Consider the following 26,636-nt stretch of genomic DNA (forward strand, 5'->3'; position numbering starts at 1 on the left):
TTATTTATTTTTGGTAATTTTTTTAAAAACAAGACTGTGTGTTCAGGGTATGCAGATGTGTACCCTGCGTATGCAATGCATGTTAAATCTATATAAAAACGTATGTATTTTTATGGTCATACAAAGAAATTTCTTGCTATGTATAATAAATGAGTGGGCGCAAGAGTAATTACTCTATGGCAACAACAGATAATGAAATCTCAGTTGCCAAATTGTATTCGTGTATGACGAATAGCATTGTAACGGTTGTCGAGTACCGACATCGATACGGCAAAATACAACTAATATGCGCTAAAATCTTTTAGAGGTACAAGGCCGAGCTGATCGGTCGCATTGAACGTGTTATCACGGAATGTATGAAAAATAAATACGTTCTTAGGTGTTATCACGTAAAAACGTTGACAGTGGTTATCAGAGAATTTCTCGTTGTTTTCATGTGTTCTGTGGTCGGATGTCGAAGCTTCCGTCATCGGAGTGTCTCCGTGTGTAACGGATAATGCGTGATAACAATAATAAGAAGTTTATTATATCGTTGAATAATGTTTGCGTGAGACAATTCTATCTAACCGATTAATATAGTTCCCGAAGGGCTCGTATTTTCGTCGCGGACCACTGTCCGTCCGTGTAACCTTGATTTTCTCGCGCACGCACATCTGGTGATTTCTGTTGTCACGCACGCGCGTATAATACTTATATACGCGATAATACTTATCTATAGTGGCGCGCAGTTGGTTTCTGCTGCCGTGACGGTTTTTAGCTTTTTGTCGTACGTGCCCGACGTGTGTGGTTGTTGTTCCGCGGTAATCAACTGCCGCCATTCGTATCGTCTGTTCGTGTACGTTAAACGTGCGTATTGCACGTAGAATAAGCACATAAATATTGTCGACGCTAACCATCCGGCGACCGCGGTGAGTACCCCGACAGCCCAATCGGTTTGTCGGCCAATCGATATTATTATTGCACGATGAAATCGTGCTAACGAGTTTTATTTTTGTCTTTTGTATTCCTTACCGCGGTTTTCTCTCAATATTGTCGCCCACACAGGTTACTACTGACTTTAGGAGGTATCGGTGGATGACTACCAGGAACGCTCCGTCAGGTTCCAGTTTTCCTGTAAATAATACATCTATATATTACTTTAAAGTTTTGACTAACGTACCTGAGGGATTGCTCATATTATTATATTTACATCTATGTAAATGTTGGTCTTCAGAAACTCGTTTATATCCAAAATATACCGAGTTATTTTTGTTTTAAAATACCCAACAATTTTATTATGTGATAAGAGTTATCCAAATCGTTTTAAATCTATGTTGAGCTTTATGGGAAATTTAAAGTTATTTCTATGTTTGTTATCCTACTATTTTACAGTATTTGGACTGAATGCAGCATTGGGTCCTTTTTGAAATGTATATTTATATTTATTATACCTACCTACATTAAATGGTTGTTAAAATGTTTAATAGTATCAGTAACTATTCTTTCACTTATAATTTTATGTGTAATTTGTTTATAATTTCATTTTTACACAAAGGTATTACCTATTTACTTATTTTTAACATAAATTTATTGAATGACACTATCATAAAAAAACAATGCTGATTATAATGTTATAATATGAATTGTCTATTCAAACTAAAACGAACTGCTTAAAACAATGAGTTATTGAATACCTTTCTCGTAACATCAAAACTAAATTTAAAAAACAGATTAAAAATTGTTAGTCTTAGTTGTAGTATAACAGTATGTTATAAATTAAATAAAATGGTGGTTTTCAAATGAAATAAGTTTGTTTAGTTAAATATATTTTGGAAAACAGTTATACTTTGTCAAAATCTAACTCTAAATAATAGGGACCAATTAAAAAGTGCAAGACAAGTAACCAATAAATAAAAAAGTAAAATATTAAATTGAATTAAATATTAAATATTTAAAATAGTACAATATATTTTAAGATAATTGTATTGATAAGTTATTTATTATTTTCTTATTTATTAATTATTTTTTGTATTTCATTTATAAAGGATTTAATTAATTTTTGTTGTTGATCGCAGCATTTATTGTGATTTTTTCAATTTTATATAAATCTCAAAAGAGTTCATTTCCACCGAACTTTTATTAATTTTCCAAGAGGAAATTATCAGCACATACTAGTTAAATGTATATCAATCTTTGAGTTATTCATCAAAATGTTTGAATTGAACAAGTTTGACTAATTATTGATTATTCATCGGACTAAAATTCTTGTATTTTCTTATCACTTCTGTATTATTTATATAGTATGTTTGTAAATAAGATAAAATAGTACAAAGGTCATCATTGTAAGAATTATTTAATTCTATTTAATATTACTATAATTAGGACTATTTAAATAATTATACTATTTACTAGATGGAAAAAAATTAAAAAATTAATTTGATAGTGGTTTTAGTTTTTTCTGTTGACTAAATCAGACATTTTACCTTGAGACAGTAGTGTCATTTCAATTTTTTTTTTAAATACGCATGGCGTAAGAGCAGGCCACTAAGCCTATCTAAAATTTTCAATACAACAAAAATAAAATAATAATATTTTTACCATTTATTAATGATAATATAATAATAATGGTATTTACTAAATCATTTAACTAAGAAAAGCAGTAAAGCCAGAGGTGATTATAAATATTGTAATAAAGCGTTTATTAGGTACAGTTACAGTTATATAGTTATATTTTTTGTTAATATTTAAGGGGATACCATCGACGCATCTTTATGCTTGCAAACTTATTTACAGATAAAATATCAACACTAAATATTATTTAGGTAATGTTTTAATATTTTCAATTATCAATAATAGATTATCATTATGAAATATGAATGACTGTTAATAGGCTGGCAGCTGATGGTTAATAAAAGCTGATAGATAATACAATTAAATTATTGTAATTACACCAGAGATTTTAAACAATATTGGTTATTGTTTAAAATCTCTGAATTATACACATGTTGCATGATTATGATTTACGAATAATCGCGATAAGGAATATTTTGACAATTTTGTAACGTAATGTTTCATGTTTTTATTTTTAAATAAGAAGAAAAACAAAATATTAATTAAAAAAGAAAATATTTTTACCGCAAACCACTCAATAATTATTCAGGCCAATCAATTTATAAAGTGGGCCAAATTACTACAATAATGGATTTTAAATAAGTAAATGTATACCCTGCGCTGTCCAAATAATGCCACTACCTTGAGAGTGTCTCTCTATAGGACAACAGAAATAATTTTATTAATATTTAATTTTAAATTTGATTTCAGAACATTTTTCAAAATGTGGCTAAAAATTAAAGTGCTATTATGGAAAAGCTTACAGTTAAGAAAAAGACATTGGTTTAGTACTATTATAGAAATTATAGTACCTTGTTTATTATTCATTTTTATTGACTATTTAAGAAGACAGTTATCTGGTCATATGTCACAAGAATCAATAGTTATAAATCAAACTATACCAACACCTATTAATGAAGAAGAATTATACTTGAGATTCCGTACAAAACATTCTATGTTGTACTTTATTTATACTCCTCCAACAATTGAGACCAAAGAAATTATGAAGACTGTTGCAAAAAATTTAGATATTGATTTTACTTCTATTGAAACTGCTAATAATGAAGGTGAATTAATGAATAAATTTAAACAAAAATTCAACTCAAGTGGATATGTAGATGGATATGGAATTGTTTTTGAAGAAACAACAAAATCAAGTGTTTTTAAATACAAAATAAGAAATACAAAAAAATATTGGATAACTGATCAATTGTTTCCAACTTTTGAAGTTCCAGGGCCTATGGACTATGGTCAAATATATTTTACTTCAGGATTCTTAGCATTACAGTTAGCTTTAGATAAAGCCTTTATTACATTCAGCACTTCTAGTGATTTTGATTATTATAATTTTGAAATTCAATCTTACCCTTATGCAAAATACATAATGGATTCAACATTTTTACAACTATTTCAAATATTCTTTCCGTTATTTACAGTCTTAAGTTTCTTGCTAATGTGTTCAAATACAATTAAAAGAGTTGTTGAAGAAAAAGATTCTGGTGTAAAAGAATTGATGAAAATGATGGGCCTTAAATCCTGGATGATATGGACTGGATGGATATTGCACAACTTTTTTGTATATGCTATATCAATCACAATTATTACTTATGTTAGTTGTTTTGAATTATATGCTGGTAAAGGAAAATTGCTAAATTATACTAATCCATTGCTGTTGTGGATATTTCTTGTTATGTATATGATTACTGGAATATTTTTTAGTTTTGCTGTTAGTAGTTTATTTAATCGACCATTAATTGCTTTAATTGCTGGTAGCATGGCATGGTGTCTTTCTTACAGTATACCAGCTAATTTTTTAAAACCAACTACGAGTACTCTAATTCAAATGGTTTTTATGTTACTTCCGAATGTTGCTGTTACAAATACTTTTTCCACTATATCATCACTTGAATCACAAGGAATAGGCCTTGGATTTTCCACTTTATTTATTTCTGGAAAAGGAAAAAATAGTTTTTCTGTTGGTTTCATTTTGTTCATGTTTATTGTTGATTGTTTTTTGTACGGATTTATTGCTTGGTACCTAGACTCAGTTATGCCAGGAAAATATGGCATTGCAAAACCATTAAATTTTTTGTTTAAATGGTCCAACAAAAAGACTGATGTTAATGTTATGGAACACATAAGTAAAAGCACTAGTAGGCTTTTTGAAAAGCCATCTAACAAATATGAAGTTGGAATTAGTATACAAAATTTACATAAACGTTATGGAAATTTTTACGCTGTAAATGGAGTTAATATGGACTTGTATAAAGGACAAATCACTGCTCTTTTGGGTCATAATGGTGCTGGAAAAACAACTACAATGTCAATTATTACTGGTATTTTATTTCAACTTACATTTTTGATAATAATTTGATGATATACTGTTTTTTTATTTTTATAGGTTTATTTTCTCCTACATCTGGTAGTGTTACAGTTAATGGAAAGGATTTATTTAGTAATATTGATGATTTTAGAGAAAATCTTGGATTATGCCCTCAACACAATTTACTTTTCAATTATTTAACAACACTAGATCATTTAATATTTTTTGGAATGGTATATATAGTGTATTGAATTAATTCAAATTTAAAATATCAATACATATTTTTTTTAGCTTAAAGGAATGCCTTTGTCTAAAGCTAAACTAGAAGGTTTAAAATTACTGAAGATTTTAAATATATTACAGAAGAAAAATGAACTAGTGAGTAGCCTTTCTGGAGGTATGAAAAGAAAGTTATCATTGGCGATTGCATTAGTTGGCAGTCCTGAAGTAAGTAATAAATTAATACCATTGATTTGACTATTTAAACTGAGCTATTTTATAGGACAGGCGCGTATCCAGTTTTTTCAGGGGAGGGGGGCTGTTGAAAATTTAAAAATATAGCTAATATATATTCACTCAAATTATATATATTGATATAAAAATGAATACAGTTGACAAATTATTATAATCAATGTAATTGTAATAATACAATTAAATTATTGTAATTAACCAAATTACCCTTAAGCTATAAATAGATCAACATATTTTGATATTTTAAACAGCTGCACTAGATGAAGGTACTTATCAGTCCATATCCTATAAAAATTATTGTTATTATTAAATGTACAACATGTAGATTGATATCTATAGATTAATTTTGTTTTTCTGTATACATTTAATCAATGATAGGGTCACAGACTTTTACAATGTGATGTCTGTGGATAAGATACAAATACTGTAATTTTCTTCGTTTTTTTTTTTTTTTTTTTTATTATTATGAAAATAATATCACCGAACTTCAATCAACTAACGGCTCCCTCTGGCATAAAACAAAAAACATATTAAAACTCAAAGAACTTATCCCGCCAATAAATCTACCCAACAACAAGCTAGCCATATCTGACTTGGAAAAATCGAACACATTTGCCGAATATTTTTACGAAGTATTTAAATCTAATAACATTAACCCGCCTATTAACCATTTAAATGAAATCAACCAATCATTAATCAGCGCTCTATCCACTTCTACACCTCCCTAACACTTCACTCCAAATGAAATTAAATATACAATCAGCAAACTAAAAAATGGAAAAGCCCCTAGACACGATCTCATTATAAACAATATACTCAAACAACTTACAAATAAAGCAATTCTGAACATAACCCACATCTTCAATGCAATACTCAGACTTTCTTATTTTCCACCACTCTGGAAAATTTCAACAATCATACTAGTACACAAACCTGGCAAACCCATAAATTCAACATCTTCTTATCGTCCAATCAGCCTCCTATCCCTGGGTAAATTATTTGAAAAACTTCTATTAAAACGCCTCCAAAATATCTCCGAAATAAATAAAATCATTCCTAACTCACAGTACGGCTTTCGAGCTCACCATTCTACTGTTCACCATCTGCATCATCTCACCGATGTCATCTCATTTTCTCTTGAACAAAAAAAATACTGCTCGGGTATCTTCCTCGACGTCGCTCAAGCGTTCGACAAAGTATGGCACAACGGACTCCTCCACAAACTAAAAACAAACTTTCCAGCCCCATATTATTTAATACTCAAATCCTATCTCACTCATCGTTCTTTCCAAGTAAATCTAAACAACTCAATTTCAAACCAATTTATGATTAACGCCGGTGTACTCCAAGGCAGTGATCTTTCTCCTCTTTTATACTTAATTTACACTGCTGATATACCTACAACCTCTTGCACCATCCTCAATATTTTTGCCGACGACACTTGTATCCTAGCCACCGATTCTGATCCCACAATAACAAGCTTCAAACTCCAACACCACCTCAACTTACTCGAAAACTGGTTCACACTATGGAAAATAAAAATTAATACAAACAAATCTAGCCACATTACTTTCTCCCTTCGCCCAAATAATTGTCCACCAGTCAAACTTTGTAACCAATTATTACCCCAAACAAATAAATTAATTTTATAAAATTCTTTTTTTAATCTGTTAGAAATAGAGTTGAGTGCGTGTTTGTCCAGAGGGTGTATAGTTGATTGCCATCTGGCTCTTGCTCTTCTTTTTTGGGCTAACATTTCTTTAAGGATTTTTGGGATATTATTAGATTTAGTAGATTTATTAGGGTTGGACGAAGAATTAGAGACAGCGTTTTGGATGTTATCTGTTATTTTGAGAGCTGCTACTTCGATATTGTGTGTGTTTTTTAGTGGTATTTTTAGAATTGTTTTATTATCTAAGATATCTTTGAATTTTGTCCAGGATATGGGACCTTTAGCTAGGCTAGGTTTGACATTGGTGGGGGTAGTTGTATTTAAGGAGAGTAACACAGCTATGATCAGAGCAAAGTTCGTTTATGTTTAGAATTGAATGTTGAATGGTTGGGGGGATTGAAACTATGAAAAAGTCGAAAATATCGGTATTTTGGTTTTGATGAGAGGGCCAGTAGGTGGGATGTAGAGGTGAGATAGTACATAGGTTGGAATTTGTTATAAATTTGAGTAAGTTGCGTCCTCGAGTGTCAGTGATGTTGTTTCCCCAGCAGGGGTGTTTAGAATTGAAGTCACCTCCTATAACAAAGTTTTTATTGAGAGAAGAAAAGAAATCATTTAAGATGATTTCATTGATTGGATTTGAGGAAGGGAAATATGCAGCTACAATGGTAGTGTTTGTGTTGTTAATGTTCAATTGGATGCTTGCTCTTTGTATTGATTGGTTAGCAGTAGGAGGGCTAATACTGTATTTGATATTATTACGTATAAAAATTGCTGCTCCGCCATGGGCTGTACGATCAGGGTGATCAGTTCGGATAGTGGAGTAATTTGGGAAGATTTTTCTATGTTATACAAAAATTTCAGAGAGGGTGCAGGCCCATCAGCCCCCTCCCATAAATACTCCCCTGCTATAGAACACTGGTTCTGAACCATTAGAATTTTTTAAAGCCTTGACTAGCCTTGACTAGCGAAAAATAGACTTCCATTCTTCTCTGTTAATTGCTAAAACTTCATATGTGAATATCCATTTTATTGGTAAATTATATTTAATAAAACATTGTAATTATCTGCATCTGTCAATTACCCTTTATTGAGTTAAAAAGAGAATTATCTATCAAGTGTTACAAGAAAATTTTCAAAACCTTTAGTCGGTATTTCAGAACTGCTGCAACAAGGTTATTTGATTATTGTTTTGTGTTTAGGGGGTTCCATTTGTTATGATAAATTTGTATAATTTTTCTAATTTATATAAATTCATTTATTTATTTTTTAATTTTAACAAGATATATACAATCTGTACCCATTAGGCACAATAAGAATATGTGATATAATATTTTGTACATGAAATCATGAGGGAAGAAGTCAACCAGTGAAGGCACTACCTAATTGTATTTATATATATATATTTTTTTTTTTAATTTTTTGGATAATTCATTTAATAAATCACGACACCAATTTCTTTTTAGTCGACACGTGTGGGGGATTTATATAAATAAATAAAAAATATAATATATAATTTTATGTTCCACTGATTGCCAAAGAAACCTATTGCATAGTATATCTATATATTATAAAATGAATGAAGCTATATTAAATTAAACTTTAAAAGTAATTTTATTATATCTTAATTTAAAATGTATGTATTACTAAAATATTTTTTTAATTATTTGGTTATAGATACTAATTTTAGATGAACCTACATCAGGAATGGATCCAGAATCTCGAAGAGAAATGTGGGATTTACTCTTGGTATGTAGTTAGTATAAGAATTAATTGTACAGCAAATATTTTTTGTTTTCATTGAGAGGATCAAAGAATGGATTTTTCTATTATACTCGTTTCTTCTAGATTGTAATATCCCAAAATGTTTAATAGTTTTATGGTTTTCATATTTGGATAAATTATTTAATTTATAAGTCAGCCCATTCAATTTAGTAAATTTTCCTCCTTTTTATATTCTTTTATGTTCAACCCAGGTTGGTTTCGTAGTCAAACATGTGTTCTCCACTCTTTCCTACTTCCAGCTAACCTTTTTAATTTTATATAGTTTCAAAATTTAGCATGGAAATCATTTGCTCGCCAAATGTGATTCTCTGATGTCCTTGGTCTCTTTTACCTTCAATTTTCTTTTTTATTATTCTATAAAATAGATTAATTATTGCTGTTTTGTCAGTTACTTTTATTGATTGATCTTTATATAAATTATATATTATCCTTCTATCTTTGTAGTCAGCTCCTATTCTTTCTAAAGTATAAAATATATTTTTTCATGGTATCTTTTAAAAAAGATTTCCAATCTATAAACGCTATAAATGTTTTTTTTACTAAATTCTATTTGTTTTTCTACCAATTTTCTTGAACCTTAGATTGATTCTCTAGTATCTTTGCTCCTCCTGGACCTAAATGGGTATTTGCTTAGTTATTTTTCTACTTTGTTCTCAATTTGATTGCATATTATCTTAACTATGATTTTGGCCAAGTGTATCATTAAACTTATTGTTTTGAATTCATTACATTTATCAACTGTTGCTTTTTTAGGTATAGATATTAGAATACTTAGTTTAGTTGAATACTTATGATCATATATAAATAATCAATAATAAAAAATATAAATAAAGTTAACATTAAAAATAAAATTCAATTATAAACATAATCTCAAATTTTGAATATTGAAAATATATTAACACATAAATTTGGTATATTATTAAGTATTGAAAAAACAATAACACTGTATTTATTTATTTTAGTCATTTAGAGGATCAAGAACTATTTTGATTACTACACATTTTATGGAAGAAGCTGATGTCCTTGGTGATAGAATCGCTATTATGGACCATGGAAAAGTTAAATGTTATGGCACATCTTTGTTTTTAAAAAAAGCATATGGTATAAATGGACGATAGTTAAAATTAATTATTATAAAACTTAAAATAAATTTTAAATCAAACAGGAACTGGTTATAATTTGACTATTGTAAAAGATGCAGAATGTGCAGAACATAACATTTTTGCAGCAATTAAAGAAATTATACCTGAAGCGGAAATTCAAAGTTCATTGACAGCTCAGTTAGTAATTAATTTACCCAATGAAAATGCTGATCAGTTTCCAGAATTATTTAGAATGCTAGAAACAAATAGAAAGGCATTTTGTATAAAAGGAATGGGTGTATCCTGTACAACAATGGAAGAAGTTTTTTTGAAGTAATTAATTATATTCGTGCTTCACTAGAAGATCATATGATATATTTTTAGCACTATTAATATTTTTTATCAATATTTTTTACATTAAATAGTTCAATATAACTGTTCATAACTTGTTAAATTTATCAATACAAGCCAAATAATTTATATAAAATGTATTTTTTTTAGAGCTGAAAAAAATATTCTAGATGATGATGATGGTGAATTATCATCGCCCAATACACCATTAGATGCTAGTAGTTGTCAGTTGATTATAACTAAAGAAGTTGATTGCAATGTAGACCTAGTAACTAATTTAGTACATCAATATGTACCTGAATCTACATTGATGGCCAATTTAGAAACTCAAATTGTATATAACTTACCAGCTAAACAAAGAAATCAATTTGGATCCTTATTTTCTGCTCTTGAATTCCAAAAACAAAATTTCAAATTAATAAGTGTCAAAATAACTAATCCAACTACAGGTGATATTTATCCAAAGTAAGTATTTTTAATTGTATATAATTTGTTTAACTCATTTAACCTTGTAAAACTTATACGGCTGTAAAATATGTAAACATTAATGTAGGATAAACAGTAGTAAGAATTCAACATTGAATAGTGAACTTGGTGTCTTCAATAACCAGTGGTGAGAAGTATCTACATTGTATGCTTTTCATTCCTTAATCCTTACCTTATCTGTCCTTAATGAAAATCTTTCACTGTGTTTTAGTTCTTGAATTATAAATTATCACATGCTATGTATTGTCAATTAAAATTCAAAATATACAGTTATTATATTTGCCCAAATTAAATTATAGTCACTATAATTCTTTATTTTAATTTTAATTTAGCTAATCTATGTAATTAAATCACTAAAATTGTATACACATATAAATACCTTTCAATATTTTTTAACTGATAACATTTTATTTTTTTTTACTTTTAGTTCTACAAATTTAGATGATGGAGATGAACCCAAAGAGCCATCTTATAATGAAGTCACACAAAGTAATTTATATATTTTATAAAACTATGAATTTATATATATTTAGTTAGAAAATATTAAATTTAAATTTAATGTGATAATCTCTATTTTTTATATATAAGTTAGTTAAAACTAAAAATATATGATTTTTGTTGGTCAAATCAACTATTTATTTTTATTATGTGTTAATAACATTTTATTTGTAATATATATTAATTATTTAAAAAAAAAAAAAAAAATATTATAAAATAAAAATCAAATATTATAAAAGCAATAAATAATTAAATAATTAATTAAATTTTAAAATACCACTATCAATGATAATACTTAAAATTATATGTTTTGTATTTTTAAATTAACGGATAGATTTATTATTATTATTATTATTATTAAATTATGTTCTAATTTATTACTTTATTATTATTTTTAGCATTAATGCCAAAATATACTAGTGGAATAACCTTATTAAAAAATCAAGTTAAAGTTTTGTTAAAAAAAAAAATTTTATATTCTTGTAGAAGATGGCTTCTGACACTAGTTTTTGTATGTATTATTTTCATTGTATAAAACAAAAAAAAATATATTATCCATTATACCTAATTATTATTTTTATTTTGATACAGGGAATTGGACCTATTTTGTTGGGTATATTGGTAATAAGATCTACTTATTCATTATTCAAAGTATCTAGTGGTCCTCTAGGGTTGAATTTATCCTTAAGTTCCTATATGAATACTGATGTATATTACCGTGCTGGTGACCAATCTTCTAAAAATTTAGAATCAAAATTTGTAACTATTTCAAAGAAAAATAAAGCTAATGTAATTGAAGCACCATCAACAAATAATATTATCTATGGTAAGATTAATAAAAATGTGTAATAGATATGTAAAATAATTTAGCCACTATGTTTTTTAAATATTAGTATTTATTATAGGATAGATTCTATTATATAATAATCAATGTAATCAATAATTATGTATAGTCTTATGATAAAATGTATTTCATATTGATTTAATTTTTGATTCGTTAACAGGGTATTATATTTATTTAAACTATGAGTTTTATATTAAAAATCCATTAAAATTATAAAAGAAGAGTGATCATGTAATCAATTTGATTTTTTATCAATTTTATAGTGTTTTTTTTAAAAAAAATTTTGTAATATACCATTTTTTTTCAAGCCATAGTGATCTAAAACAATATTTTAGATAATTATGGCTACATTTTCTGGAAATTCAATGGATTGTTTTTTGTTTGTTGTTTTTTTATGGGTTTTTTAGTAAAACTATTAAGCTAAATAATTTGAAAACAAAAAAATTAACAATATTTTAACTTTTATTTTAGTACCATTATAATAATTAAGCTTAAATATGTTATAAGTTTTTTATAACAATTAATTAGAATAAATATTTTTTATTTAATATTAAAGTGTCAGATAAGTATTCCGTTACACATAGTATATGTAAAATTTAAAATTTTTAACATAATTATGTTAAATTAATTTTTTTATGTATGCATATTAATAATAAATTATTTTGTTTATAGATTTATTAAAAATGTGTTCTGAAGATGTAGTCAAGTATAGAACAAATCTTTTAATTGCTGGCGACTTTAATGAAACAAATTCTACTGTTATATACAATAATATAGCTATTCACTCACCAGGTATTGCTGTAAATCTTTATTCAAATGCTTTATTACAAGAATTATCTGGTAACTCTGAATCATATATTGCAACTATTAATGAACCAATTGAAATTCAGGAGCATGAGGTAATGTAATATTTAAATTAAAATTATGACTATTAATAATATTTTACTCTACAAATGAGTATACAATAATAGAGCAACTTGTTATAATGTATAATTAAAAAAAAAAAGTGTATAATTTTTCTTTTTTGATTTAAAAGATTTCCTTCAACTTTTTTTTTGATCCTGAGGTCTATTAATAATTATTTTTTGGAAATAAATCTATGATTTATTCCTCTCACCATGAAGAGAAATATGTATATGTCTATATATATATATATATATATATATACGTTAATTCTCATGTAGTAGTTCCTAGGGGGAACAATGTAATTTAAAAAGTGAAGGAATTGAATGGATGGCACAAAAATATATCCATTGTGCTGGAAATCAAACTAATAATCTTGCATCATGTTCAATTGCGCGACATGGACCCTCTAATAATATAATATTTTTAAAATATTGTAATGTGTTATTTAACTAATCAGTTAGATTGAGGCCAGTTTTATCTCGAATATAACTCCTATTAACTAACATATCAGCTTTATATTTCTATGTAGATTACTGTACTCTTACCTCTTGGTTTATTGTTAAAAAAAAACTATTAAACTTGCATAATTAAATTAGTAATTTATTTGTCAGTTTTTTTAAATTATTTTAAATACTATTGATTTAAGAAATTTTATTATAATGCTCTTTATTGTTTTTGATATTCTTTATATTGTAGTTATTACTAACTATATTCTTAGAGATTTATGGTACATGTTTAGAAATATACTTAGTACATTTCCATGTGATATTGTACAATGTAAAAGAGAAAATTGTAATTGAGTATTTGTAGTCACCTTTATTTTTACATCTTCTCTTTTAAAATAGTATTGTTACTGAGACTAATTTGTTCTAAATGCCATACCTTCCATACAATTATATACATTTATTAGTTTTTATATAAATTTAAGGTTTTCTTATAATTATTTTTTTCAGAATGTTTGTGATGAAGAATTTGGAACACAAATAGTAATTGTTTGGCTTACCATTTTTATCCCGGGTTTGCTGTATTTAATTGGTTACTTTATGGCATTACCTTTAAATGAAAGACTATCTGGAATTAAACATTTGCAAATGATGACTAAGCTTTCTCCAATTGTGTATTGGGCTGCTTGTTTCATTTGGGACTATTTTTGTTTTATAGTTGTTGTGATACTTACTATAATAGCTATGTTTTTCTTTGATTATGATCACATATTCACAGGCCCAAACGAACTTGGTGAGTTTTTAAGTTGATCCAAAAAAAATATCTAATTACAATTCAAATGTAATGTTTGCAGGTGCTCTTATAACTATAATGCTATTATACGGATGGAGTGCCATATTCTATGCATATGTGTATAGTTTTTTCAAAAAATCTTTGGTCAGCTCTATGTTATTATTCGTAGCAATCAATTTTATATTAGGTTATAATTTTTTTAAATTTAATTATATTTTTTACTTTATCAGTAATATTTTTAATTACATTTTACAGGGATGTTTTTAAATAGTGCAATGTTTCTTGTCAAAGACATCATAAGAGAAAAGAATCAAATAAATCCCTATAATGCTTGGAATATATTTAGGATTATAACTTTAATTATTCCTCATTTCTCATATTCAGCATGTATATCAGGATTTGTTGATATATCATGGGAAAATAACAGGTGTAAAATTTGTAAATCGCCCAATATGATAGAAGCATGTAGTAGTAAGTGATTATTTATTTATTTATTTTTAATGTTTTTTTTTTATCTTTTAATCTTACACTTTAGGTATTATAGATTCTACACCAAAAAAATATTTTGTATTCAAATCTAACGAAAATCCATCTGGCATTCTGGAAGAAACATTATTCTTAGTTTTTAGCAGTTTAATTTATATAGTCATAATACTATTATTTGATTATAAAGTTTTTGCGCGCATATACCAGTTGGGCTTTAATAAAATTATTGGCTCTGGTATTGGTTACAAAGACGAAAATGAAGATCCAGATATTGGAGGTGAAAGAGATAAAGTGGATGCTGCTAAATCTCATTCAAGTAATTTTAACTTTTCACCTGGAAACTATTGATTAATGATATAAATTCATATGTTCTAATCATAGATAATGCTTTAATTAATATTTATAATTTTATTTTTATTAGATACTGCTTCGCAGTCACCACTTTTACTTGTTGATAACTTGGTTAAGAAGTTTAGTTTTAAATTTACTGGTGTTCGTGGTATAAGTTTTACTGTTTCACCTGGTGAATGTTTTGGATTACTGGGTGTAAATGGTGCTGGAAAAACTACTACTTTTCGAATTTTAACTGGAGATATATTTCCTTCCAAAGGCAATGCTTCTATTCAAACAGATAAAATATACGAACTTAACTCAAATGTGAATGAGGTATAAATATTAAATATAATTTAAATTAAAAATTGTTTTTTATTTTCTGAATTTTATTTCTATAGTACATGTCAATGATTGGTTACTGTCCTCAATTTGATGCGATTAATGATCAACTTACTGGAAAAGAATCTTTGGAATTAATGGCTATTTTAAGAGGAATATCACCATTAAAGACAAAAAAACATGTTGATAAATGGATTAAACGTTTGGGTAGGTACAAGTATACATATTTAAAGTCCTGGTTTGTAAACAATGATTTTACTACTCCCATAAAATATAAAAACTTTTAAAACAATACATTTTAATGTAAAATTAAATCTATTAAACCAATTTAGACATAAATAAATAATTTCTCTTTTTTTTTAACTTTTTCAGTACATGATAATTACATTACATTATAATTATTTTAGGGCTTGAAGAGTTTAAAGATAGAATTTGTGGAAAATACAGTGGAGGTAATAAGAGAAAATTAAACACAGCTATGGCACTGATAGGAGATCCTCCAGTTGTATTTTTGGATGAACCAACTAGTGGAGTAGACCCTGTTGCTAGGCGTAATTTATGGCAATTATTAGCTGCTAGTCAAAGAGGTGGACAGGCAGTTATACTTACATCTCATAGGTAAGTATCTAGAGCATAGTAGATGAAGTATTTGAAGTATTTTGTTGTAATAATTTATTTACCATATTAGTATGGATGAATGTGAAGCACTTTGCAATCGCTTAACTATTATGGTTGATGGTGTTATGAAATGTATTGGTAATATACAGTATTTAAAAAATCGATATGGACAAGGTTTTACAGTAATGATAAAACTGCAAACTAGTGAAGATTTAAATGTAGGTGAATTGAAAGCTGATATAGAACGTCAATTTGCTCCTGACATAATTTTGAAAGATGAACATAAAGTAAGATAAATTTTTTTTTATTATTTTTTTTTTTTTTTACAAACAGTATTAATAATTTATTTATTACAAAATATGTTAATAATTTACTTCAATCAAAAACAATTGTAAATATGAGTGTATAGCAGTTGATTATAAATTAAGTTATTCATATGATATGAATTTAAGTATGAACGTAATATTATGTTATTTGTACTATTTTTGCTATGCTTGTTATACTTGTATTTTATAATATAATTATGGTAAACCAGACGTAGGATTTTTATGCCAATCAGTTCACAGCAGTTGGAAATTATATAATATTAAAATTTATTTTAGTGTCACTTTACATAAAAAATTCAAATTACATAATAATCCTATTTAAGAAATTTATTTTATTTTTCTGCCTATGTCATAAACATTAAAGCGATGCAATTAGATTAATTATATATAGTATTTAAGCAGTTAACAATTAAAAAAAAAAAAAAAAAAATGTAAGCATATCAGGTAGCCACAGGAATTGATTAAATTAACATTGCCATGAATGGTAGAAATTGAGCGGGAGTTAAGGATACAATTAGAGTTGGGAGTTGTATAGTCAAAGGAAGATAAGAATAAAAAAAAAGAAGTTGTCTGCTAGGAAGAAGGGAAGGACAGTTAAATAAAATGTAATTTAATTCGCATATCAATTCATCGTGAGGACTAGTACAGAGTGGAGAAGAATTAAGCGCAAGCTTGAAATAATGGTGAGAGAGGAAGCTGTGCCAAGTATGGAGACGGATAAAATCTACGATCAGACATCTAGAAATATTAAATTTTCTGAACCATGGAAACCTAGGTATTATAAGGGCAACATGTCTGTGCCGTGATGCGAAATTATGTGGTAAGGAGGATTAAGTAGATTGTCAAGCATTGCGGAGGAGCTTATGATGGAGAGTAAGGAGATCAGAAATAGGAATTTTAGAAAAGGAAAGATATCTGGAGAATTTTGTGGAAATTTTTAGGTGATTAGCTAGCTCATTGCCGGCTTTATCAATGTGATTATTATGAAAATTAGGGATTTAATGATGAGTATTAAGGGAGAGAGGGAGTGGATGATAAGGCAATACGTCTGTGAGCAGTAGAAGTAGAGTTGGACTTAGGAATAGGAGTGACTTGGTATTGATACCAGGAATCAAGTATAGTACCTAAAACTCAGATATAATTAAGGATATTTAAAATACGGGTAGAAGCTCAGTTGTAGATGTTTTAAAGGACAACGATTGAGATCCGTCCAGGCCAGAGGGTAATGAAGAACATGAATAAATTACAGAAGAAAGTTCTTTAGGACTGAAAAGCACTGAGAGAATATGATGATTGGGGTCGAGGTTATTTGGTATTGGTAAGGCTTGAGGGAAGGATTCCTCAAATAAAGGAACATAAGGAGGAGATATCGGATTATAAAATGAAAAAAACTAGTCCTCGTTGAGCGAAGTAAAGATGGTTTAAACAATTATTAAACCTTTTGGTGGTGGCTCATAGATGTTGAATAGTTAAGCGTTGAACAGAAATTCATCCAGGAATTTTGAGTTAACATTTTGGTAAAGAAGAATGTCACGAGTGGAACCGGAAGATCTGAATGTTTAAGGTATCGGAACGGATTTGGATTACATTGGAACAAGATGGATTTCATCATATAGGCGAGGTAGATAAGAATTTGGAATATTCGGTTTAACAGGAACAGCGTAATTAGAAGCGGTGGTTAAAAGAGCAATGAAATTATCATAATTATCTAAAGGGGAATTAAAGAATGAATAGGAGTCGATAAATTAATCTAAATGTGATGAAAAGAGAGGCCTTGAAAAATGTCAATTTGGGAACAGTTGTTGTACTTGAATGATTTGAAGACGAGAGCATTGGTGTTATATAAAATGATCGCTGTCATCAGGCTCATCAAGAAGAGACTAGAAAATTGAGGTAGTCATAACCGTAATGTCAACCGCAATGTTAGAGAAAAGGGGTTCGTTTATGCACGTGAGTATCCCGAAGTTGAGTTGAGGTTATTTATGGAAATGTAAATTGAATCTCCATGAAGGTTTTAATTGTCCCAAAAAGTATGGTGATCGTTTAAGTCTCTACTTGAATTGGAGGCAGAGCTAATGAGCTGAAATATAATATTGAATGTAGCAATAGAAAGGTTGGTGAAAGGAGGGGAAATGTATAAAGACCATAGATTAAGGGAATTTTCGGTGTTAAAGAACGCCTGAATACATACCAGATCGATTGAATGGTAAAATAAATCATTTTTTAATGTATTGGTAATAGGAATTTCTTTGATTTGTATTGGGTGATGGGTGGCTATTGCAACATCTCCGTAACCATCGATTTGGATGGATCGTATTAAATTAAAAGATGCTAGAGTGAACTTTAGACCGGGTCGGAGCCAGGTTTCAGGAAGAAGTGCGAAAACGTATCCTTTCTAATGGAAGACCGAGGCGAGATTGAATGCTTCTGACATTTTATTGAAGGATTCTGTAGTGATCTTTTAAGTTAATCGGAAAATGAGAAGTTGTAGAAAGATGATTCTTAGTATGTCTCATCATCATCAGTGCTAAAGGATAAGAATTTAAAATAGAAGACCCGATTAAAGACTTAAGAGTGGTTGGAGAGTTAATTTAATCAGCAAAAGATTTTTGGTTGATTTGTTCAGTAAGAGATTCAATAAAATTAGAATTTGAAGTAGTAGGGACAGATTGGTCAATGAATTTGAAAAACTTCCTTTTTGAGAGTAATTGAAGGTTCATGCGAGTGAGTGAATTGCGATAAATATGATTTTTTAGAATAGAAATTTTTCTTTTTTGGTTGGGAGTTAAAAAGAAGAGGGAAAGATGATTGAAAGAAGATGGAACTGGCAACCTGTACAAAGAGTGAATTTAAATTATTATTAAAAAAATCAGGGTAGGTGTGGCCCTTTTAAACGGTTTCCGACTGTTTGATTTGAGGGATTTCAGAGAAAGATTTGTTTTCGACAGCCATTAATCTTTTAATTACTCTTTGGGTGGACTGCTCGGAACATGCTCGATCGGTGGTAATGGAGTCTAACTTACAATTAAAGCGTTGTAGCGAAGTTGATTAACGATTTTCACATGTTTCGATGGTATAAATCGTCACAGTGACTACACCGTTGCTTACTACGACAAAACTTGTGTGTGGCCGAACCGGAGGCAACGCATGAATTGTACTGGTGAGCAAATACTGGGAGAAACAAAATGAATGTGTTTAAATATGCTATGATCCGGAAGTTTTAGTGAGAGAAATTTGATTTCAACTAGTTAAGGTGGAACAAGAATGTTACCTCGCTTGACGTTGATACGACAAAAATCGACACTACTTCGTAGCAACACTTTAACCCCTCACGAAAATCTTTATCCGAGACACATAGGTTGAGGCGAATGACCCCAAGATTATATGATAGAGCTTGGAATGGCGGAATTAAAATCGTTTTTCTCCTAACATGGAAGCAATCATTTGCATTAAACAGTGTATTTAAGTTAATTTTTATCTTATGCCAGCGGTTCCCAAACTTATTTTTCCACTGTGCCTTTTTTTGGACTCAATTTAGCCACGGTGCCCTGATTTAAGTTACCAATGATTGTATTAGAGTTGGATAAAATAATAACATGGAGCGGATTCGCATTGTTTGAAGTGGAAGTTGCTTGAGGGTTGAGTTGCCTAGCCATTGAGCCGGGAAAAGAGTCAACATCAATCTATTGGTGTATTTTATTCATGGCTACCGAGATAGAAACATCAATATACTAATTATATTATTATTTAATTGAATTTATGATGAATTAATTGTGTTTGTGTTGCAGGGATTGTTGCATTATCACATAACCAATCCACAGATACCATTGTCAGAAATATTTGGTCAGATGAAAGCTATAAAAGAAAATTACCAAGCAGTAGAAGACTACACTGTTAGTGACACAACACTCGAACAAGTATTTATAGCATTTGCAAAAAAACAAGCAGTTATAAATACAATTACATAAGAATTTCGGTTTTAATTATTCTCATATAATATATAACTTATTTGATTAATTTATGTGATATTCTAATATTTATTATGCTATTATTTATATAGTTATAAAGAGTTCCTTACATTTTTATAAATCAAGTTTATTAAATCAAAAATCTTTTTTTATATTTTTTCAACATTTATTTAAACATTATATTTTATCATATAAAATTGCTAATATGTGTTTATTGTTACTTAAAGAAATATAACGTCCTAAGTAATATTACTAGCTATTCATTTAAAAAGAAACTCTGTTAATTTAAGTTGATATTAGTAAAAAATTGTGACTCATATATTATATTTAAAATAATGTTTTCTTTGATTTATATAATAAAATACTTATATATTTATATATTTGTTTAAGTAGATATTTTGCACAATTGTATTAAGATGTTTAAAACTTAATTTTGGGGTTTAGTATTAAAAATGTCTAATTTTATACTATATAATATACTTTTATAACTAAAAATTATTAAATATAACTGTTCTTCTGCAAATGAGAAATATTTCTCTTTAATTGATTTCATTTTTTAAAGTGAGTTATATATATATATATATAATTAAATATCTTATATCTAATGTATGTTGAATTGCTGAATTGTGCCTTCGCCAGGAACTTTTAGTGTCTGTCTGTACTATTATTAATGGACTTGATAGAGCTAAGCTCAATAGAAAATTGGACACATTTAAAATATTGTTATCATTTTTATTGATGATGTCATCATTATTGTTATTTCTATTAATATTTTGATCATTATCATGTGCATGATTGTTTCTATATAAGCTCATCGTCTTGGGAATATTTTTCAAACTACCGAGGTTAGATTTTCTCCCCTCAGATATTTTGCTACACAAATTCTTATTATAATAAATTGTTAAACACAATCAAGAAAAATAAATTTTCAACAACTTTTATTGACAAAAAAAATAATGTATTGATGGCAATCAAACTTGGTGTTATTTCTAAATAAAACTGGCAGTGAAAATATTTTTGACTTTGAAATTTTTATCTAAAACCTACTTCACTATATTCTCTATAATTTAAAGAATATTACACCAATTTGGATGATTAGTTTTAAAGTCATGCCATAATAAAGATTATAATTTTTAATTATACGCAGTAAAACATCCGTTAGCGTTCACCTCTAAAAGATGGTTCTCTGTGTAATTGCCATTTTTTTTTTTTTTGGAACTATCAAATACTATGGGAAAAATATGTTAATGTCTTTTATAGTGGACACTCTATATAATGGTCAAAATATAAGATAAAATATATTACAGAAAAGTAAATATGAAATGATAAGTACATAGTTTATCAAAATTATTTATGAAATTATACAGTTATTTTTTAAAAAAGTTTTATTTGATCAAGTTAGACACCAGTGTAAAAAAAATATACAACATTAGTTTAATCCAATATTAGTATAGGGCTAGGAATTTCTAAGAATTGGCATGTTTTTCAATAATCATCCAATACATAGTTATATAGAAATTTGTTTCATAGCCATATAAGTTTTATAAATATTTCATAAAAGAAAATATAATTTTAATTAAATTTCCTGGACCTAAGATAATTTTTTGTTATAATATCCATCACTTTCAAAAATGGTTCTCCGTGCGTGATTTCCGTTCAAAAAAACGATGTCCGTGTCCATCAACACTCTCAAGTTTAACCGACATCAATACTTCCACCACTATCAACATCAATGGATACTATCAGAATTGTCACGGCCTTCTTACCAAACATGTTAATTTCAATTTTAATACCTCATGTTTTAACTATGTATTTATTGCTCTTACGGAAACTTACGTTTTTCACTTCTTCACGCTAAATTCAAATTTATTTCCAAACAATGCTTCCGTAACTTTGTCTCTCGTACAGAATCTTCCCTATTGCGTAACCCTCAATATTTTTGGAGTTTCATTAGAAAAAAACCGCTCTTCTCCATCCTATACCTACATGTGTTACACTCCATGGTATACAGAGCAAAACTTCTTCTGATACAGCTAACTTATTTGCTACACAATTCTCTTCTGTGTTCACCCAGCCTTTACAGTCATCATATCTGACATTACATCCTATCAATAACTTTCCGCTCCCGTTAAATGTCCATTTTTTGATTAGTGACGTCTACTTATGCTTATGTAGCCTTAGTAATATAAAGTCTGTTGGTCCAGATGGTATCCAGGATAACTTTTTGTACAAACTTCGTTCTGTTATAGCAGAACCGTTATGGTTATTGTTTAGGCGTTCTATTGACTCAGGCATCTTCCCGTTTGCTCTTAAACTAGGTTCAATTAGACCATTATTGAAGTTAGATGATTCTACAGATGTCACAAACTGTCTTCCAATATGTATCATTTCACATTTATCCAAATTATTTGAAACACTTGTCCTTAACTTGATTCGCTCTTCCTTAAATCATATCCTAGTTGATGAGCAGCATGCTTCCATCCTGGTAAATCAACTGTTACTTGTAATCTTAGCCTTCATTCATATATTTTTGATTTTTTCCACGATAACTGCTAATTAGATGTAATCTATACAGATTTTTCCAAGGTCTTCGAACGTGTTGATCATAATGATCTTATGTCAACACTTAACTCTGTAGGCATAGGTGAACCCCTACCTTCCTGGTTTCGCTCTTATATTATAAACAGGATCCAATAGGTAATTGTTGATTCCACCTCTTCGGGCCACTTTACACCTTCATCAGGTGTATTACGAGGTACTGTTCTTTCTCCGTTTCTGTTCGCTTTATTCGTTAACTCAGCTGCTTCTGTCCTTCAACATGCCAAACTCCTTATATTTGCTGATGATATGAAAATCTTCCTCCGTATCAAATCCATTTCTGACTGTCATCTACTCCAAAACGACCTTCATTGATTAGTGTCATGGGATGAAATTTGGGACTTGCTCTTAATATTCCTAAATGTTCAGTAATGACTTTTTGTCGTATTAATGTTGTGTTAAATTATACTTACTCCGTCAACAATACCCCTTGAAAATTTACAATAATTCTGCAAAAAATTTAAGATTTACTCTAATACGTAACCTGTGCCTTAATATACATATCCAGATAATCTGTTGTAAGGCTCTTAAGCTGCTTGGCTTCATAAATCGTGTCTCTTCAAATTTTCACTTACTCCATCAAAAACTCTCTTCTGTTCCTTAGTTCGTCCTTTCCTTGAGTATGGAACCATACTCTGAGACCCGTCCACCGCTTTTGCACGTAGTATGATTGAAAGGGTTCAAAGAAAATTCCTCCGTCACGCTGCTTACATATTAAATATATCCTGTCCACCTTACGACTACACACCAATCCAACGCCTACTTTCCCTAGAGAGTCTCGCTGACCATTGTCACTCAGTTAACATTGCATTTCTTTCTACTTTTCTTTCCTCTAAAATTGACAGTCACGAATCACTATCTCGTGTTCGTTTAATATCCCGTCACCGGACACGATCATCTGTTACGTTCCCATACCCTTATCCTCCTCAAACTACTATCTTAACTCATCGATCATCCGTCTTAAGCGCATTGCCAACACTGACTCTTCATTCTCCCTCTAAAATTGAGCTTTGTTTACTCTGAGCTTATGCTATTATTTTTTATTATTGTATATTGTTTATTCTTGTATTATAGGATTCGTCCCGTATTTTTAAGTTAAATAAAATAAAATTAAGGTTTTATTATATACTATACATTTTAATTTTTTTATTGCATACTTTAACTGACTTGACTGGGCTTTAGGGGTGGAGGTAAATACTCCTCTGCTCACCCCTTGGATCGACCGCTGTATAACAGTCATTATCCCTTCGCTGACCATTACATAAAAGTTTTATTGTATATATATTAATCAATGACGATACTAAACACAAATATTCGTTATTCAATGTCAACGACTATTGATGCTATTTCTTTGGATTTATGCATATTTTATGGAGGCAGGTTGCCTCTATGGGTTTGTGCACAATCTATGAGTGTATGTATACATTATAGAGGTATTTTCTGTGGGTCAATTTTGACTTAGTGCATCATGTTTATCAATATTTTAATGAAAAAAAAAATGGTGATTATAAGCTCATAATTGTCTCCTCTTGATTATTTCGCTAAATATTATGTTTCAAGTAATTGATAAACCCAACCTAGAAAAAGGGTGAAAATCTTATATCGGGTGACATACATAGGTACTAGGTCGGGTGAATAATTTTGTTACATAGGTCTTTTAAATTTGATACCAATGTACATTGCTTTTTATAAAATAATTCTGAGTAAAAAAGGTCAGGTGGATCAATTTATATTCTAAAGATTGTTATAATAATAGAACCGAATTTCTTAATAAGTCATATGGAACTTTTTATGTATTACTAACTTTGGTAAAAAGGAAAAAGCCATCTAGCTATATAGGTACTAGGCAGCGACGATCTGGCCCACCCGAGTACCCGGCAATAAAGTTATAAATATATTCCTTAATTTAATTAGATAAGAATTATCATACGAGTATAATATAATACAATTCCTCCTGTTTGATAATATTTAAAGATATAAACAAGTAAATAATAATAATGTAAAAAATATTTATAATAACTATTTGAAAACAGGGTAGGTCCGGGTTTACCCTCTGGGCATGCCACTGAAGTGTAGTTAATTACATCGACTTCAAGTCTAGGTATACGATTTATTTTTTTTTTACACTAAGTAATTTTGTTCGTATATACAATCCACGATGACGTGATAAAAGGAGATGCCCCGGGACACTATTTCAATTGAATACATAATTTATAGCCTTTACTAATTATCATTTAGAGATTGAATTTAACTTTTTATTTTTATTTATTTTTTTTTAATCGAGTAATAAATTTCATGACCAGTTGTGTTTTAGACGCTGTGGTGGGTCATTTGGGAGTGCAAGGGAAGGGAGATTAGAGTCAGTGGCGTGCCCAGCAGGTAGGCCTGGTAGGCCCAGGCCTACCCTGTTTTCAAATAATAATAATTAATATTTTTCAAGAAACATAATTTTATAAATTTTTTTGCTTCATAATACGATATGTAATTGAATCATTTTGGAACAAAGATTATTTATTTATTACCCACTTATAGCAAGCGTTTATACGTTATTAATAATTCTTTCCTTCGTCGCAAACAATTGTAGCCACAGTACTGCTTATCGGCTAAAAATAGTAAATAATAGACAATAATACACCCGAAGTGAGTTATTTATACATTCGTCACTGGCCGTTCACTGCCGACAATCGTCATTTGATATAAGATAATGAATATGGTTTACAAAATATGTTATTTTTTGGTATTAATAATTTGTTAGTTTATTACAGTGTGTACTGTGTACTGTGTAGACGTATTTTAGTGACTTGTGTGTAACCGAGCCGATCGAGGAAATCGTTTTATTCGTTTTGTCTGTTTTTGTACACTATTAGAATAACCTAAGTACTTTTTTATTTTATATTGATTATAACTTGACTAATAATTAAATAAAAATAAAAATATGATTAGCCAGTTTTTTAAACCTATTTCGAAACCCACAAGGACATTGAACGATGATGATAGTACAATAGATCAACCACAAACAAAAATGTTAAAATTAAATGTTACCTCAACTTCTAACAAGTCTTCTATTTCTCGTCTAGCTTAAATGTGCTTAATATTAGCTTAAATAGTGATGAACAACCTATTCAGCCGATTATCAATTTTCCACGTCGTAAAATTTGTGAAAAACAACGTAGTTTTCAAAGTTCATGGTACAAAGTTTATCCTTGGATTGAATATTCTGTTCAATTGGATGCAATTTTATGTTTTTTTTGTCGTCATTTTACTAGTTCTATATCTCGTGAAAAGCATCAAGATGTTTTAATAGCCACAGGATATAATAATTGGAAAAATATTTCGGGGATGGAAAAAAAACATAACTCGGCAGATTCGCATAAAACATCGTTAGCCAAATATCAAGGTTATATATCATCAAAAAGTATAGGAGCTGTTACGACTCAAATGAATAGTCATGTCGAAAAGAATATAAATAAAAATCGAGAAGTATTAAAAAGTGTAATTCGTTCAGTTTTGTATTGCGCACAACAGGATATAGGTTTACGTGGTCACAATAATGTAATCGAATATTCAAATGAAGATGAACACGACTTAGAAACTACAAAAAATCAAGGTAATTTTAAAGAACTATTAGATTTACTATGTTTGGAAAATGAAAAGTTTAATATAAATTTAAAGTCCCTACCTAAAAATGCTAAATATACTTCAAATAAAATCCAAAATGATATTTT

General features: G+C 28.9%; 1 protein-coding gene across 1 annotated transcript; it reads left to right on the top strand.

Moving 5' to 3' along the window:
• Positions 1 to 442: 442 nt before the first annotated feature.
• On the top strand, positions 443 to 20,382 carry LOC112689665 (ATP-binding cassette sub-family A member 3-like). Its single transcript, XM_025563488.1, has 21 exons — positions 443 to 908; positions 3,301 to 4,925; positions 4,991 to 5,145; positions 5,204 to 5,359; positions 8,733 to 8,804; positions 9,803 to 9,941; positions 10,006 to 10,255; positions 10,424 to 10,738; positions 11,187 to 11,248; positions 11,656 to 11,768; positions 11,849 to 12,083; positions 12,774 to 13,000; positions 13,961 to 14,243; positions 14,305 to 14,430; positions 14,499 to 14,714; positions 14,779 to 15,045; positions 15,151 to 15,395; positions 15,461 to 15,608; positions 15,809 to 16,019; positions 16,090 to 16,306; positions 20,134 to 20,382. The coding sequence occupies exons 2-21, from the start codon at positions 3,314 to 3,316 to the stop codon at positions 20,311 to 20,313; spliced, it is 5,229 nt and encodes a 1,742-aa protein (XP_025419273.1). The 5' UTR covers positions 443 to 908; positions 3,301 to 3,313; the 3' UTR covers positions 20,314 to 20,382.
• Positions 20,383 to 26,636: the final 6,254 nt, after the last annotated feature.

This window comes from Sipha flava, unplaced genomic scaffold (assembly GCF_003268045.1).
Source record: "Sipha flava isolate LNK unplaced genomic scaffold, YSA_version1 45_pilon_pilon, whole genome shotgun sequence".
Taxonomy (NCBI): domain Eukaryota; kingdom Metazoa; phylum Arthropoda; class Insecta; order Hemiptera; family Aphididae; genus Sipha; species Sipha flava.

Coding starts and splice junctions, on each gene's coding strand:
- LOC112689665 (XM_025563488.1), top strand. CDS start 3,314: ATGTGGCTAAAAATTAAAGTGCTATTATGGAAAAGCTTACAGTTAAGA. Junction 14,431..14,498: donor AGCAATCAATTTTATATTAG/GTTATAATTTTT, acceptor TACATTTTACAG/GGATGTTTTTAAATAGTGCA. Junction 16,307..20,133: donor TTTTGAAAGATGAACATAAA/GTAAGATAAATT, acceptor TTTGTGTTGCAG/GGATTGTTGCATTATCACAT.